This window comes from Mytilus trossulus, chromosome 2 (genome assembly GCF_036588685.1).
Source record: "Mytilus trossulus isolate FHL-02 chromosome 2, PNRI_Mtr1.1.1.hap1, whole genome shotgun sequence".
Taxonomy (NCBI): domain Eukaryota; kingdom Metazoa; phylum Mollusca; class Bivalvia; order Mytilida; family Mytilidae; genus Mytilus; species Mytilus trossulus.
The window spans coordinates 18,826,829-18,841,481 of NC_086374.1; the positions used below are offsets into that span (position 1 = coordinate 18,826,829).

General features: G+C 32.5%; 1 protein-coding gene across 6 annotated transcripts in view; it reads left to right on the forward strand.

The window, feature by feature from the left end:
• The first annotated feature begins 2,717 nt into the window (after nucleotides 1-2,717).
• LOC134706671 (dipeptidase 1-like) overlaps nucleotides 2,718-14,653 on the forward strand; it is a 38,713-nt gene continuing 26,777 nt past the window's right edge. For 2 of the 6 annotated variants that reach the window (XR_010105645.1, XM_063565809.1), the window contains exons 1-7: nucleotides 5,692-5,987; nucleotides 6,649-6,887; nucleotides 8,854-9,034; nucleotides 12,299-12,431; nucleotides 12,745-12,898; nucleotides 13,473-13,539; nucleotides 14,042-14,218. Coding sequence is in view for 5 of the 6 variants with exons in the window: in XM_063565809.1 (XP_063421879.1) it covers nucleotides 6,661-6,887; nucleotides 8,854-9,034; nucleotides 12,299-12,431; nucleotides 12,745-12,898; nucleotides 13,473-13,539; nucleotides 14,042-14,218 (939 nt within the window). In the remaining variant the exon portion in view is untranslated. Of the gene's footprint in view, nucleotides 2,816-5,686; nucleotides 5,988-6,234; nucleotides 6,408-6,648; nucleotides 6,888-8,853; nucleotides 9,035-12,298; nucleotides 12,432-12,744; nucleotides 12,899-13,472; nucleotides 13,540-14,041; nucleotides 14,219-14,653 lie in introns of those variants that run through there. The other 4 variants (XM_063565813.1, XM_063565811.1, XM_063565812.1 and 1 more) reach the window with 4 other exon arrangements.

The following is a 14,653-nucleotide window of genomic DNA, read 5'->3' on the forward strand; positions in this document are numbered from 1 at the left end:
AATGTCATAATACCTGTACCTGATGGAACAAATATTCTATACTATTTATTCCGTTAGGAACATCTACTGTAACATTTATTCCGTAAGGAACATCTACTGTAACATTTATTCCTGTGGAAGCAATATTCCAGAATATGTTTTCCATTTGGAACTTACATTATGGAGGAACTTCTATTCCACTAAGAATAAAAAAGTTACGTAATCCTGAAGTCAAAACATTTTTTTTCTACTTTCTGTTTGCTGCTTTTACTAGGCCGCACAACTTCCAGTAAACACAATACCCTTCCACTATCCTGGATTGATATCCTCCAAAAGATGCAATTTTTTTTTAAAGTCTATATATATATGTAACAATTCAGCATAAACCTATAATCAAACAGAAAATATTGAGTTCAGAAATTTTTTTAAGAAAAAAATGCACTATTTGGTTTTCCTACTTGTTTTATAAATTGGAGTTGTAAAACACGACCGGTACCTTTAACACATCAAACGAACGGATAACAACTGTCATATCGCTGTCTTGGTACTTGCATTTTCTTATGTAGAATAGATTGTAAGAATGCCAGATGTCTATATCAACACCTATAAACTTACTCTCAGACATTATGAGAATCATATGATAAGTTATTTGGTATTAAATGTTGAGGCCCACCTCCGGTTGCGGATTTTTCGCCCTGCATGAAGACCCATCGGTGGCCTTCGGCTGATATCTGCTCTTTGGTCGGTTTGTTGTCTTTTGAATTTTAATCCTAGTATCTATAATGAGTTTATTTGACATATTCTCTATTTCCATTCTCAATTTTTTCATATACTTAGTTCTTGTTATGTTGTTCGTATGCTGTTTGTTGTAGTACTCTTTAATGCCAACAATAGAGCATTATAACATTTTACCCTCAATGAGTTAATTAAGAGAGTGTCCAACTGGAAGCAGGTAGAATTATGGTTTGACTTATTGTAGTGAATTCCTCAAATATCATATATATATTCCTATACAAATCTATCTATCAATAAATGAAAAGACATATCATGAGCCTGTAATTCAGTGGTTGTCGTTTGTTTATGTGTTACATTTTTGTTTTTCGTTCATTTTTTTACATAAATAAGGCCGTTAGTTTTCTCGTTTGGATTGTTTTACGTTGTCTTTTTGGGGCCTTTTATAACTGACTATGCCGTATGGGCTTTGCTCATTGTTGAAGGCCGTACGGTGACCTATAGTTGTAAATGTTTGTGTCATTTTGGTCTTTTGTGGATAGTTGTCTCATTGGCAATCATACCACATCTTCTTGTTTACACATTAACTATTTTTAAAACTGCAAGTTCCTTGACCTCAAATATAATTCGCCACTTGTTGTTATCCGAATTGTTTTGAATATGGTCATAGTATACATGTCATTTCGGGGTCTTTTTATAGCTTGGTATGCGGTATGGATGTTGTTCATAACTTTATTGGTAGTGACTTGGGATGAATTGCGCGATCGGCCAGATATTCGTGATGAGTGATTTTTTGCTGAGATCGATATCGTTATGTTAGGTTTTTTAATATAAAGAAGTTAACGATTTCACGAATAAAATAAGAAACCAGTTTCAATGGCATATCTCCCTCAAAAGGGAAAAAGGGAAGAGACTTGTGCGATAAGTCTCCATTTGTACCAGTTACATAAATAATTTACAAATATTGTCCTTAGTGTGGACAGTGTGTTACTTGACAATTTTTTTTTATACCCCATCCAGATTTATTTCTTCATGTTTTATGCCTCAAATAGCAAATTACACTGTGAAAAATTTGACTCATGCAATTTAAAGTAAAGTAGTGATTTGGTCCAGCTGAAAAAAGGTTAAAAATTAGCATTTTGGAAAGTGTCAAAAGATTTCAAGACCCCTTTACATAAAATGTTTTCGCGTTCTTGCATCTTTATAGACCAGAATAATCGTCTGATCTGTGATGTAATTGATTGTGTCCTATTCCCGACTTAAACATTCAGACTGATTGTTGTATTCGCAGACGCGGTTTATGCATCATATCATGGTATGCTAACTCTGTCGACGCACCCGGTCTTATCCCTTTCGGAGTTCATGTTGTTTCCTCAGCCATTGCATTCTTTCAAAATTGCATTGGTTTGTACATTGTGTCTTCTTAATCGATTTATAAACTTTGAACATCTGGAAACTTTACCAGAATAATACTAATATACAAGTATGCAGAGCAAAATAATTTAAATGTCAGTTTAATTCGAATTTGTTTCGTATTGATAGTATTCTTCTGGGCTGTTATGCATAAAACCACTCACGTTAAGGTATCCAATGTGCCACATGTGGAGCAGGATCTGCTTCCCCTTCCGGAGCACCTGAGATCACCCCTAGTTTTTGGTTGGGTTCTTAATGCTAATTCTTAAGATTTCTATGTTGTGTCATGTGTTCTATTGTTTGTCTGTTTGTCTTTTTTATTTGAAGCCATGACGTTGTCAGTTTATTTTCTATCTATGAGTTTGACTGTCCCTATGGGATCTTTCGTCCCACTTTTATTGTAGAATATTCAGAAAAAATCCGTCTGATCGGAACTAATAAGTAGTTTAATGCATATCAGTCTTCATTTTTATCAATATCGAGATTTGTTTTGCCACATAACGTAACTTTTACTTTCTTTTTACGGTTGCTTATTTCATATATAAATTTATTGAGAAACTGGGGCATCGGGGGCAAACACGAATGGGGTACTTCATAAACAAACTCGTTCATGTGAACCGAAATGAATATTTAAAAAGAATACTTGAATCGCGGACTGAAAAATTTTACGACGCATTTTGGTTTTCGTACGGTAAGTTCATTATTTTTTGTGGTAATTAATTTCACACACATGAAAAACTTACCTTTGAAGGGAATTTAGGCTTTATTTAATACTTTTGTCCGTTTTTATTTATGTACAGACCTTGTGTATTTCCTTCTCGAATTTGAGTTGAAATTTAGGTAGGTCAAGTTAACTACTCGTCCCTACCAATTTGACAAAATTTCAAAAATGACACAAAATATTTACAAAAATACCAAAACAAGTCAGCACCTTGCATGTCCTTTATATTCACTGTAGTTTACCCCCCCAAAAAAATTCATGTATTTTTGTTCACTTTTCGTGAAATAGCAATGTTTGCAAAAAAAATGAAAATATCTATCGAGATTGTGACATTTTGTCGTGGAAGTGAGACATACATATTATACATTTCGGCGTAATCGTCAACATGTAGGTTCATTCTAGCCTTGAAAGTTTAATAATACTTCCATAGTTTTATAGACATCAATAATATTGTCAAAAATGTTTAGAATTCTTATATAGAAGCAAAGTTTTGAAACTATTAGTAACATTTTCAATTTTTAGTATTTTTCAATTATTTTTTCCAGTCAACATTTATTTAATTTTACTCGTACATCGGCAATAGCAGGTGTATAAGACACAGGGTTCCGCCGAACCCTAAATCATCTATTTCTTTTATTTTTATTAGGCAAATTTATCTGTTTTTCTTTATTTTACCACTTTGAATTTTTGTGTGACATAGTCGTTTTTCGAGGTTACAAATCGGCTTAGTTATGATGTAAAATGATATATTTCTATATTTTAATAACTTTTTGTATGTAAACCTAAAATGTACACAGACCTTGATGAATGCATCATATACTTTGCCGGTACATTTCTTTTGTGTCTGCTTAGATCAATATTAAACCATATCTGAATGAAAACCGGTTATTTTGTTAAAGTTTGTTGTTCAATAAAAGAATTTAAATATCAGTGAAACTACGTTCGACCTTCTTATATTTTAACCTGAATTTTATATTTTAAAAAATAGAGTATCATATTTCAAGTCACATGATGATATTACATAACGGTATAATGTATAATCATATTTGTATCTCGTAATTACGCGACAGTTTTCTCGTAATTACGAGATAATTACGCGATAGTTTTCTCGTAATTACGCGATAGTTTTATCGTAATTATGAGAGATATTTATTTATCTCGTAATTAGATAAATATTTTTTTTGTGACCCTAATAGGCTTTCGTAGATTTGTGTTCTTTTGAAAATAATCCGTGTTGTAATCGGCAGTCAGTGAGACCTGGTCAAAATAATCTTTGACCAAGTTGACAAATGGGATTTTCCCCTGCGGATTGTTACATGAGGAGCTGGTGTGTTGTTCAAATTAAACCGCAAAACGTATTATATAAAAAAAAAAAATTGAACTCATAACCTCAGTGTTGACCGTCTATTGATTACAGTAAAAAAAAAATGGCACGATTAACAATGAGACAATTTTCCATCAAAGTACAAATGAAGTGAAAGTACAAATTTAACCAATTATCATAGGCAACAAAATGGTTACCTTCAACAATGAGAAAACCCATACTGCATAGTCGGCTATAACATGCTTCGACATGAAAAATATGAAACAATTCATTTGAGAAAAATGACGACCTTATTTATAACATATCAAGATATACTATTTTTCGGTTTTCTAATAATATGAGCAACACGACGGGTCTGTTTTATTCATGACTGTATACTTTGAAAGTTCCTTTCCTGTATATTCACTGTTTTTTTTTTATTACAAACTTTAATTATCATCAATTTTGTGCTTTGTAATGTTTATATAAACGAATAAATATGAGAAGATGTTATATGATTGCCAATAAGAAAGCTCTCAAGAGACCAAATGACAAAGAAATTAACAACTATGCATGTAGGTCACCGTACCTCCTTCAACAATGACCAAAGTCCATACCACATAGTCAGCTATAAAATGCCTTGAGATGACAAATGTAAAAACAAGTCAAACGAGAAAACTAACGGCCTGATCTATTTACAAAAAAATAACAAAATATATGAATATATAAGTACGTCTGAGCAGATTTTATTCGTCGGATCAACAGCAATGATGGTGATACAAGGCTGAAAATATATTTTATCTACATAATTCGTCTAAACATCAACCAACAATGTTAGATTTGTAAATTTGCTTTCGCAAATTTTTGGTTCTTCCCTCGCCGGGATTCGAACTCTACTCTTAGACTACTCTTCTCTACTCGATGCTACTTAGACATACTGAGATATCGTGGCACCAAATCGCCTGGTACTATACTATAGAGCCTTGCACTATACCTGACGCGCTAGACCACCCAAACACCTAGGCTCTAGAGCGTCGGGCATAGAGCCTCTATAGCCTAGGTATTCGAGTGGTCTAGTGCGATAGGCAGAGTGTAAGGCGATTTGGTAGGTTGATTGTCGTGGCATTTTTTCTCGACGAAAAGGAGGGTAAAACAGGGTGGAAGGTAAAATTTGAAGCAAAGGTTTATACTAGGGGGATATAGATTAATAATTTTAAAACGGAACAAATGGCATATCATTTGGATTTTGGCATCACAGAGACATTTCTTTTGGCAGAAATTAATGTTTACAATTATTTACTTAAATAAAGTAAATTGAGAACAAAGTGCTAATAATGAAAATTGTATCTTCATGCATTTTTACACCTCCACTCCAATGGAACCGAATTATTTAATTATTACTTATTCACTTAGCTTTCAGGCAAATCTGTAATTGTTTTTGAATACAAAGGAACAATTTTATGATAGATTAATTGATCAATTAGTCAAACCTAAATTTAAATTATAATCTACACGGTGTATCATTTTTGACAAAGTCAAAGGGAGGATTAGCGTAAATTTATTTTATTGTTCAAAAAGGAAAAATGGATTAAACACGAGTATTTAAAATCAGTAACGTCTTCTTCAAAGGGAAGGGGTGCCACGTGTAACCGGTGACACCTCCAGTGTCCTAATCTATTACCGTTCCATACAAACGGTGAGCCGAAACTTTACTTTTATAACAGACAAATTATACAAACTTCTTAAATTGTGACTTCAAGACACAATTTAATTCTAATAATATTTCTTCAGTAAGTGGTGATACTATATTCGGCGGATATAACTTGCTTTTGATCTCAGGTTAGTACTTTTTTTTTAAATCATATGAAGTGTCCTAGCTTTACACACTTGCGATTTGATTAAATTTATCATTATGTACTTTATTTTTATGTTCTACTGTCATATTGTTTAAACAATTATTTGTTTATCTCTGTTCTTTTATGCCCCTTTGTGGTTTGTTTGTCTCCTGCTTATTACGCAATATAAGCAATTAAAATTAATAATATTATATATATACAATAAGGTTATCATAGGTTAGTGAGGAATTTCACAAGATGGAGACGTCTGCTACATATGTTTACGAAAACACTTAATTAGTAGATCCTATATATTTTCACACTTTACTTGAAGTATTTTGATATTCGTTTGATATTGACCTAAATAGTTTAATTTGTAATTTCTTTGTGTCATGTCCACACAGCAACTTATAGAATCATAACGGTAGGTAACTTGCTTTTTTTTGTAGAGTTGTAGCAATCTTTGATCTGCATTCTTTGACATACTTATGGTAAAATTTAAAGAAGGAGTAGAAGCAGTTAGAAATAATCGATTTTAATTGTGCCGCTCTGCTTGGGGTTAAAGTTGGGTTTCCCTATTTGGATTGCTTTATTTATCCATTTTTCTTCAAATCAATGAAATTCTTGCTTATAACTAAATTCATATTCTTATACCATGTATACAGAAGACTTGAATCATGGAATTTGACAACTTGAACGAGGAAAACAGCAGTACACAAGCTTTACATGTGTCTAAGAAGAAAAAGAAGCGACAACATGTTTGTATTTATGGATTTCTGATAGCTGCTCTAATAGGAATCATGATTGGATTAGCCGTTGGAATACCTTTAGCAAAGCGTGATTCTCCAGATCAGAATCTACAAGAAGCTCAAAATGTACTAAAACAATACCCTTTAATTGATGGGTACGTATATTATGACATACATAGAGAATAATACATGGCAAAATCCGTATCATATGTCGTATTATCCCGAGACATCAATATCAGCCCAAGGGCCTTTAGGCCCGAGGGATGATATTGGTCGAGGGTGATACGGCATGTGATACGGATTTTGCCATGTATTATACGCTTTATCATATGTTTCAACAGAAGAGTATTATATGAACTGTTTTCTGATCCATAGCACTGGGTTACCTTCAGTTCTACTTTTGTCTTGTTACAAAGGCCTAAAGAACTGCTCAATTACTAATCCGAAGCACCTTGGTTACCTTACAATTTGCGTGCTGTTGTTGTCAAATATTTTTTTTTTTGTATTTTTATAGTTGCATTTAGTGTGCCAAAAACTATGAAAACTTGACGTTCGTGATGTCACATACAAAATGAAAACGACATTCATGACGTCACATACCAAACAATGACGTCATTAAAAAAGATTTGAGGAAAACTTTTCTTGTGCAAAAAAAATTAAAACTGACTTAATATGTAAAAAAAAAAAAAAAAGTAGGGGTGTGATAAAGGGTAGGAGTGCGATAAAGGGTATGCGATAAAGGGTAGGGGTGTGATAAAGGGTATGCGATAAAGGGTGCGCATCAAAGTTGCGCGATATGGATTAAACAGCAGGCTATTTATCACATATGCAAAACTACTGTATTTACTACTAAACATATGATAAATTATTATAACTCATTCTGATATGACATGCTTCTTTTGTTTTGTACGCAATATCGTGATAAAATTCTTTTTTTTTTTTAAATCAGACTTAGCGTAGACTCAGAGAGGTACATAATTATGGCTGTATTTGTCCTATCATAATCGAAATAATTCATGGAAGCCATAGATTGGTTGTAAATTTACACATGGCCTGGGCCGTGATATTCGTTAATTTTATCCCTTCGGCTGATATTGATGTCTCGGGATGATACGACATATGATACGGATTTTGCCATGTATTATTCTCTATATATATCAACGACATTTATATATAACTTCATATCAACGTAAATCTATTTGAATGTTAACTAAATTACTCACAAGAAAATGAAATTGAGGACACTTGCCTATAAGTCTGCTTATACCCCTTATGTCATTGCGTTTTAGAAAAGCGGTTTTCATTTATTCTTTGTTTAATTTTAAAGTCATAATATTTTTTATCTTGATGGCTAAATAGGGTGTTCATTTAGTGAAAAAAAACATTCGTAAAGTTTGAGTTACGATTTTTTTTTTATATAAACAAGTCAAAGTTACGATCATCTACAGACGAAATTACGATCATCATCGTGAATTTTTTAATCTCGATTTTCGTTCTCCTGGTTGTTTTTCTATAATTTATGAAAAACACATTCAATGACAATGCTCATAAAGATTTTTCTTGATATAAAACAAATCTGAAAATAAGCTGTTAAAGTGGAGAAATCAGCCTGCTAAAATATCCCCATATTTGTGTCCGCCATATTGGGATGATCGTACTTGCAGTTACGATTATCACGTTGACGCCAGTGATAAAATGAGAATATCACAGTAACACATTTTTGGCTTCTGTGAATCATTACTTATTCAAATATGACGTGCTTATTACGCTTTGTAAATTAAGACTAAACGCCGTGTTCTAATTTAGAATTATATGTTTGACACATGCGCACAAATTTACTGTTTATTTTATCGTTATTTTCATTGTTATCATTAAGACAGTATATATATATATATATTTTATCAGCTTAGATAAACTTTTATTAATTACTGTTTAGCAGACAGTAATGATGTTAAAAGTAAAACTTACTTTTAAAAGTACCATGTGGGGTCTAAATGTTCAAAATGAATTCATCATTAATTTACTATATTTTATACGACAAAACTATTTTCCGATTTTAAACTGTGCGAATAATATCGAAGCTGTCTCTATTTGTGTATTACATCTATATATCAATTTTAGTCACAACGATTTACCATGGCAATATCGACAATATGTTCAAAACAAAGTCTACGAAGTAAACCTAAGAGCAGACACTAGAATACAATGGACAAACACAACAAATATGACTAGTTATGACTTTCCTAGATTACCACCACAAACTGACATTCCAAGATTGAAGCAAGGCATGGTTGGCGCTCAGGTAAATTATTTCATTTGTAATAAGAAGGTCTATGGCTACTTATTGAATGTTGAGAAAAAAATGAATTCTTAAAATATTCTGATAAGGACAATATTTCAGATTTAGTAGCCGAATTATATCAGTTGACAGTAACCTTTCATCTCAAGGCAAAATAAAACAAAGTAGCTGAAAAAATTAACAGCATATTTTTTTACTGCTGCAGATATATATATACATATAATGATAGCCAAGGGAGTCGTACAGAAAAAAAATCGGACAAAAAGGTGAACGAACCATGGCCACGTCCACTCTGTGTAGTATTTCTAATTGTATCCATCTGATGAGTTAAGCCTCTTTCAACTGATTTGTATCGTTAGTTCTTGTGTTGTACTGTTTCACCACTGTCCAAGGTTATGGGAGGGTTGTATCTCGGTAACATGTTTAACCCCGCTCCATTCTGTTTGTATGTGCTTGACTTAGGACAGGCACATATTTTGTAACATTGTGTTACATATTTGTTTCTCGTACATTTTTGTTTACATACATTAGGCCGTTAGTTTTCTCGTTTGAATTGTTTTACATTTTGGGGCTTTTTAAATCTGACTATGCGGTATGCGCTTTGCTCATTGTCGAAGGGCGTACGATGACCTGCAGTTGTTAATTTCTTTATCGTTAGGGCTCTTGTGGAGAGTTGCCTCCGAGGCAATCATACCACATCTTCTTTTTTATATTGTAAGCAATGTTGGAATAAGATTTACAGGGGAACAAAGATAAATTATTATTGTAATAGATCTGAAGGAAAAGGGAAAAAAATGAAAAAGACGGAACGGGAATATAAACGCAAGATAGATAAATCTATGAGGGAATATAGGAAAACATTTCAAAAACATCTCATCGAACATTTAAACACCGAAGTACCAAACCAAAATTGGGACTTGGAATGTAAGAACATTGTATCACAGTGAAAATAGCGTGCAGACAGCAAAACAAATGGACAGCTAAACTTGTATTCTTTTAAACGGAATGTATAAAACTCGTCCACGTTCATTCTTCTATATAGACGTTTAAATGCTCACCCTTCCGGAAAACCTGATTTCACTCCCGGTTTTTTAGTGGAGTTCGTGTTGTCTCTTAATTATTATTTATAACTGTTGATGTAAATGCCCTTTGGTTTTGTGAGTCTTTGTTTACTCCTTGGTTTTGCGTATTATTGTCCTAGCATACTGCCTATCGATAGTTTTATATTTGGCATGCATGTCTTCTTTGACTGAACATGACGTTTAAATACTAAGTCCATGGGATGTGTTTTAGTTGACTGTAGTCTCTGCTGCACATTTTTTTTTTATTATAAATTGTTTTTGGCTTTTACCGTTAGCTATCAGTAACTGCGTGTACTCTCAAATCCTATTTCGTGTTAAAAAGAGGAACGAACGATACCAGAGGGACAGTCAAACTCATAAATCGAAAATAAACTGAGAACTTCTGGCTAAAAAGAAAAAAGACGAACAGACAAGCAATAGTACACATGACACAACATAGAAAACTTAAGAATAAGCAACACAAACCCCACCCAAAACTAGAGGTGATCTCATGTGCTCCGGAAGGGTAAGCAGATCCTGCTCCACACGACCTGTTGATACAGTTTGTAATGCTTCTTGTTTTTGATATGTACTTTTATATTAAGTGTTAATATATTTTGTCTCTCCCCCTTTTTTAAAATCTGTTTTGATAAGTGTTTGGTATGACTATAAGTTTTCGCTTCTGTGCTCGTACTATGAACAACAGAATTATTTAGTTTGTAAAACATATTTCGTCCCCCTTTTTTAAAATCTGTTTTGATAAGTGTTTGGTATGACTATAAGTTTTCGCTTCTGTGCTCGTACTATGAACAACAGAATCATTTAGTTTGTAAAACATATTTCGTTCTCAAATCACACTGTATTATACCTTGCAACAAAATCATTTTCATTTCCCTGTGTTTAGTATTCCATTTGGCGGTTTTTTGTTCAAGGTTGTGGTTTTTTTTTTCTGAAATTGTTTAATATATCACTCCTTTTTTAATTGATTTTGTTTTTTCATTGTGTCAGAGATTGATTTTTTTTTTCGTTTAGTGTATGTTTACTTGTATTTACATGTCATTTGATGGAGTTAAGCCATTTTGGGTAAGGGTGCAGATTGGTACATATTAAAACGTTTAAAAGAGGGACGAAAGATACCAAAGGGACAGTCAAACTCATAAATCTAAAACAAACTGACAACGCCATGGCTAAAAATGAAAAAAAGACAAACAGAAAAACAGTAGTACACATGACACAACATAGAAAACTGCTGATGTGGTTTTGGTTTCTTGTTTTATATATAGATTAGAACGTTGTTTTTCCCGTTGGTGTGGTTTTATACTACATTTTTTTAGCCTTTTATAGTTTCTGTTCGAGGTGAGCCAAGGCTCCATGTTGAAGAGCGTACTTTGTGCTATGATGGTTTACGTTGGGACTTGGATGGAGAGTTGTCTGATTTGCACTCATACCACATCTTCTTATATCTATGTACAACTGTATCATATGTCGTTACTTACGCGAGGGTACCCGAGTTACACCTAGTTCGATAGTATTTTCGCCTGCATTTATTAATGATGCAGAAAATAAATGCACCCATGCTTCCTTTAACTCACATCCTTAATAATCGAATATCATATTTCTCCAAATATTTAGAACAATTTGACAATAGCTGATTCTTGCTATTCATTATCATTATATAGTTAATGCTAATTTATAAAAAAGAATAACTTTTTGTGGAAGTCACATGGCGCCGTTTCCGTTTCTATATGTTGAAAGACATGTATAATAATACGTCATAGGAATACAAAATGCTAAGTCATATGATTAGTAAATTTGCACTTATTTTAAAATTTTGCTAAATTGTGTAATTTGGGTACTTGGTGCAAATTTGGTAATGAAGAGTTCGGGAAAAGAATTATCAAAACCAGTATCGGTTTTCTCTCCCTTTTGTCATAATATGTGCAAAACTTAATAATCGGTATATGATGTTTATCTTAAAATAAAAGAATATAATTTGAATAAAATTGTTGTATAGTTTAAAACCATATTTTTCAACCTCCTTCGTGAAGTACAAATGTATACATGTATAGATATTGATGGTTATATGAATATGCATTCCCTTTTAACACCATCATATATTTAGCAATAAGGGATTGATGTCGTCGTATAAAGAAAAGTAAGTTTTTGGAAGCATATAATGGAAAACATTTCTTTTTCTGTTTAATAGTTTTGGGCAGCTTTCGGACCATGCTCTGCAACTGGAAAGGATGCAATACGTATTGGTATGGACCAAGTTGATGTGATCCATAAATTTGTTAACAAGTATGATGACACATTTGAACTAGTGACAACTGCACAAGGTAACTTTAAAGACGAAGGCTGATACAATATTTGTAAAATTCTACTCTGACGAAGTTTAACATGCAACCTATTTTACCCTATTATATATATTTTTTTTTCTTTCAACAAATATATCTGTAAATTGCATAATAGAAAGCATCATATGCATATGAGTGTGTCAATTTCATTCTTATTGTTTTGTTTGATGATTGAGACACACTTTTTGATAGTCATGTACAAAATAAAAAGTCCGTTTTTTTATCCAATTGTATTACATTTAACAAAAAATAAGTCAATGATAATTATTGACAATTATACGTTGTTCTCTTTCAGGTATACTTGATGCATACCTCTTAAGGAACAGAATTGCGAGTCTGATTGGTTTAGAAGGTGGTCACATGATTAGTAATACATTGGGTGTTTTGCGGTCATTTTATTCATTAGGAGTTAGATATATGACATTAACTCACAGTTGTGACACTTCATGGTAATATTTTGTCCATTCCATATATTTATATTTATTTTTACACTACATTTAATGTAGAATATATTGTAACAGTTTGAGAGCATGAACTTCATTACAAAGTTGCTTGTCTCTAGGTGGACTCGAACAAAGGCAGTGCGTAACCGACTGAGCTAAAGAAGTACTTCATAAGCTTAACTGGCTGACTAAGTATATACACTTTCCCACCTCAATAGTCATCATTCAATTATGACTCTCACAAACATTCCCTAGCTAGAATTTATCTGTAATCACCGTACATAATTTTAGTTAGCCGCCAAATATAATGCCCTTCAACTTCGTATTTGGCCTTTTTTAAAACATTTTTTTATTCGAGCCTCACTGATAAGTCTTTTGAAAACGAAAGGCGCGTCTGGTTTATTTATAAAATCTATGATGAGTTTATATATGAAGGAAAAAAAAAACACCAGAACACCGAATTCATTTATAAAAATTAATTTAAATCCATTTTTAAAAGAAATATCATGATTTTTTTGTCTTGAAAGTTTAAAACTTTGTTCTATTTAAACCAGTATCTTGCATATATTCATTCATACAGGGCAGATAACTGGAAGCAAGATTTAAACCTGACTGGTTCACGACGTGGTTTGTCGCCATTTGGAGAGGTAACACTATTAGTACATTACATACAAACGGGACAGTGTAAAGCGAGAAAAGTACATTTAAAATAAATAAAACCAATAATAAAACACAGTATGATATAAAAATATCAATATTATTTTGCATTTCTAACTTACTAAATGCGATATAATTATTTTTATGTTTTGAAACTTTACGGATTGGTAACCATAGGTCGCAAAACAGCAAAATGAAACGAGTTCTATTCCACATTACTTCACGACAATCATTTTTTACGAACAGTTGGTCTTGACCATACACATAAAGATTATTACAAAATATGTGTAATGTGCAAACGCAAAAATAATATCATACAGTTTTAGCTTCTACTCAGATACAAGTAGTTGTCATATGTTTTTAAAGCATGGGAAACATTTACTGTTTCATCGAAATACGAATCTTAGGAAGAATGTCATGATTGTTTTGGAATGTTAACAAAAATGTTAATATTTCTAATTGAATGAATTTGTAATGTAGTATATATTGTAGATTGTTGTCAAAGAGATGAACCGCCTCGGTATGATTATAGACCTGGCTCATGTAGCTAAACAGACAATGATTGACGCCATTAAAACATCAGCTGCACCGGTCATCTTCAGTCATTCGTCAGCTTTTGAAAAATGTGAACACTACCGAAATGTACAGAACGATGTTTTACAGTTGTTGGTATGTATTCCACCTAAATATATAACATATAAGTTCGGAACGATGTTTTACAGATGGTAGTATGTATTACACCTAAATGTATTTTAAAAACTGGTATACGCTTATACATGTACATAAACTACTTACTTCACTTCAGTAAAAAATACTATTTGATCTAATTGAACCTAAAATCTTAAATAAATCAAAACAAAAATCTTTAGATTTCAAGATTTTCTTGATAGATATTGACATGCAATATTGACATACACTTCATCTTCAAGTTTAGTCAAACTATGTTAGATCTGCAAATTTGCAGTTAGGACATTATTTTCTTTCAATCTTCTTCTACGACGATATGCAAATTTGTCTGCACTGTATCCATCACTCTACATATCCATGGTATAAAACGTTAACGGCTTCGTAAAGTCGAGTAATGTGTTTCAACAGTAGAAACTG